The 1337-nt window shown below is 49.4% G+C and overlaps 1 protein-coding gene across 1 annotated transcript; it reads right to left on the bottom strand.

Annotated features, from left to right (window-relative positions):
• Nucleotides 1–408: 408 nt before the first annotated feature.
• Nucleotides 409–768, bottom strand: LOC123158381 (ethylene-responsive transcription factor ERF095-like). The gene has a single exon (XM_044576399.1). The coding sequence runs from the start codon at nucleotides 766–768 to the stop codon at nucleotides 409–411; it is 360 nt and encodes a 119-aa protein (XP_044432334.1).
• Nucleotides 769–1337: the final 569 nt, after the last annotated feature.

The raw sequence follows: 1337 nt of genomic DNA on the forward strand, positions 1-1337 counted from the left end.
TGATTGGGTACATATATCAAGATGGATGCCGCCACCCAACACTTATTTTTCTCCACGTATATATAGATACGACAGTAACACGTACATATTGCCTTGTTTTGCCATGATATATGTAGTTCATTCATCACAGAAGTACGTATGCGTACTGTGCACGTCCGGCGTGTCTTTTGTTTAGGGCACGAAACAAAAGCGAGTATTTTGTAACTTGTAGCATATATGACATTGGTCCAGCGGTGGAAATTGCAACTAAATGCAAATATGTGAACGGTACTTGTGTTGTAATGCATGATGGATCACGTAATATGGCCCATATGGATGTGGTATGATCGTGTATAGTTTACGTATGTATTTGTGTAGGCCATTTCTTCTGCATGCATGCATATATACGTGCATGCAAGAGAATCTCTCTCATTTACCACCGTACTTGCTGTCGTCGAGAAGCTCGTCCAGGAGGCTGTCGTCGAGGTACTCGAGTTCGATCTTCTCTGTGCCCCCGCGACCGCTGCCCGTGCCGGCACCGGAGCGAGCCGGGGCGGACGAAGACGAGCCGGAGGGGCCCCCGGCCTCGCCGGGGAAGTTTAGCACGGCGGTGGCGCCCCTCTGGGCAAAAGCCGCGCGGTCGTACGCCCTCGCGGCCTCCTGGGCCGTGTCAAACGTGCCGAGCCAGACGCGGGCGCCGCCACGCTCGGGGTCACGGATCTCGGCAGCGAACTTGCCCCATGGCCGCGTACGCACGCCGCGGTACTTGGTCTTCTTGTCATCCTCCATTGCTCGATGAGAGAGAGCGAGCTAGGTAACGTGTGTCTAGTAAGCAGTGACAAGGTTAAGACCTGAATTTGCATGTGACTAGCTTTGGACAGCGAGCAGCTATTTATAGAAAGATCAGGCGGGCCGCCGGGCATGTACAGTGTACATACATATACGTACGTACTCCCTTCGTTTCTAAATATAAATCTTTTTAAAGATTTTATTAATATGGACTACGTACAGAGCAAAACAAGTCAATCTACACTCTAAACTACGTCTATATACATCATTATGTCGTTTATGTTGAAATCTCTAGAAAGATTTATATTTAGAAACATGGGGATATAAGAGCATCTACAACCGCTAATTTTTTTAAATAATATTTTTTTTATATTAATTTGCACAAATATTACGCTGAAAAAATAATTTTCAAAAGTAATACACCGTCGGCCCGCTGCAGGCCGATTGGGCCTAGTCAGCCCACAGCAGGCCGACTGGGCGTACTCGGCCAGTAGCAGGCCGACAGCTGGCCCGCCTGCCACTTGTCGCACGCGCAGTGGGCAGGCCACGTCGCGGGGTGGGGAGAGGGA

Source organism: Triticum aestivum, chromosome 1D (genome assembly GCF_018294505.1).
Source record: "Triticum aestivum cultivar Chinese Spring chromosome 1D, IWGSC CS RefSeq v2.1, whole genome shotgun sequence".
NCBI classification, from domain to species: Eukaryota; Viridiplantae; Streptophyta; class Magnoliopsida; order Poales; family Poaceae; genus Triticum; species Triticum aestivum.

Bases quoted from the DNA above. Each gene is read 5' to 3' on its own strand.
- LOC123158381 (XM_044576399.1), bottom strand. From the start codon at position 768: ATGGAGGATGACAAGAAGACCAAGTACCGCGGCGTGCGTACGCGGCCA.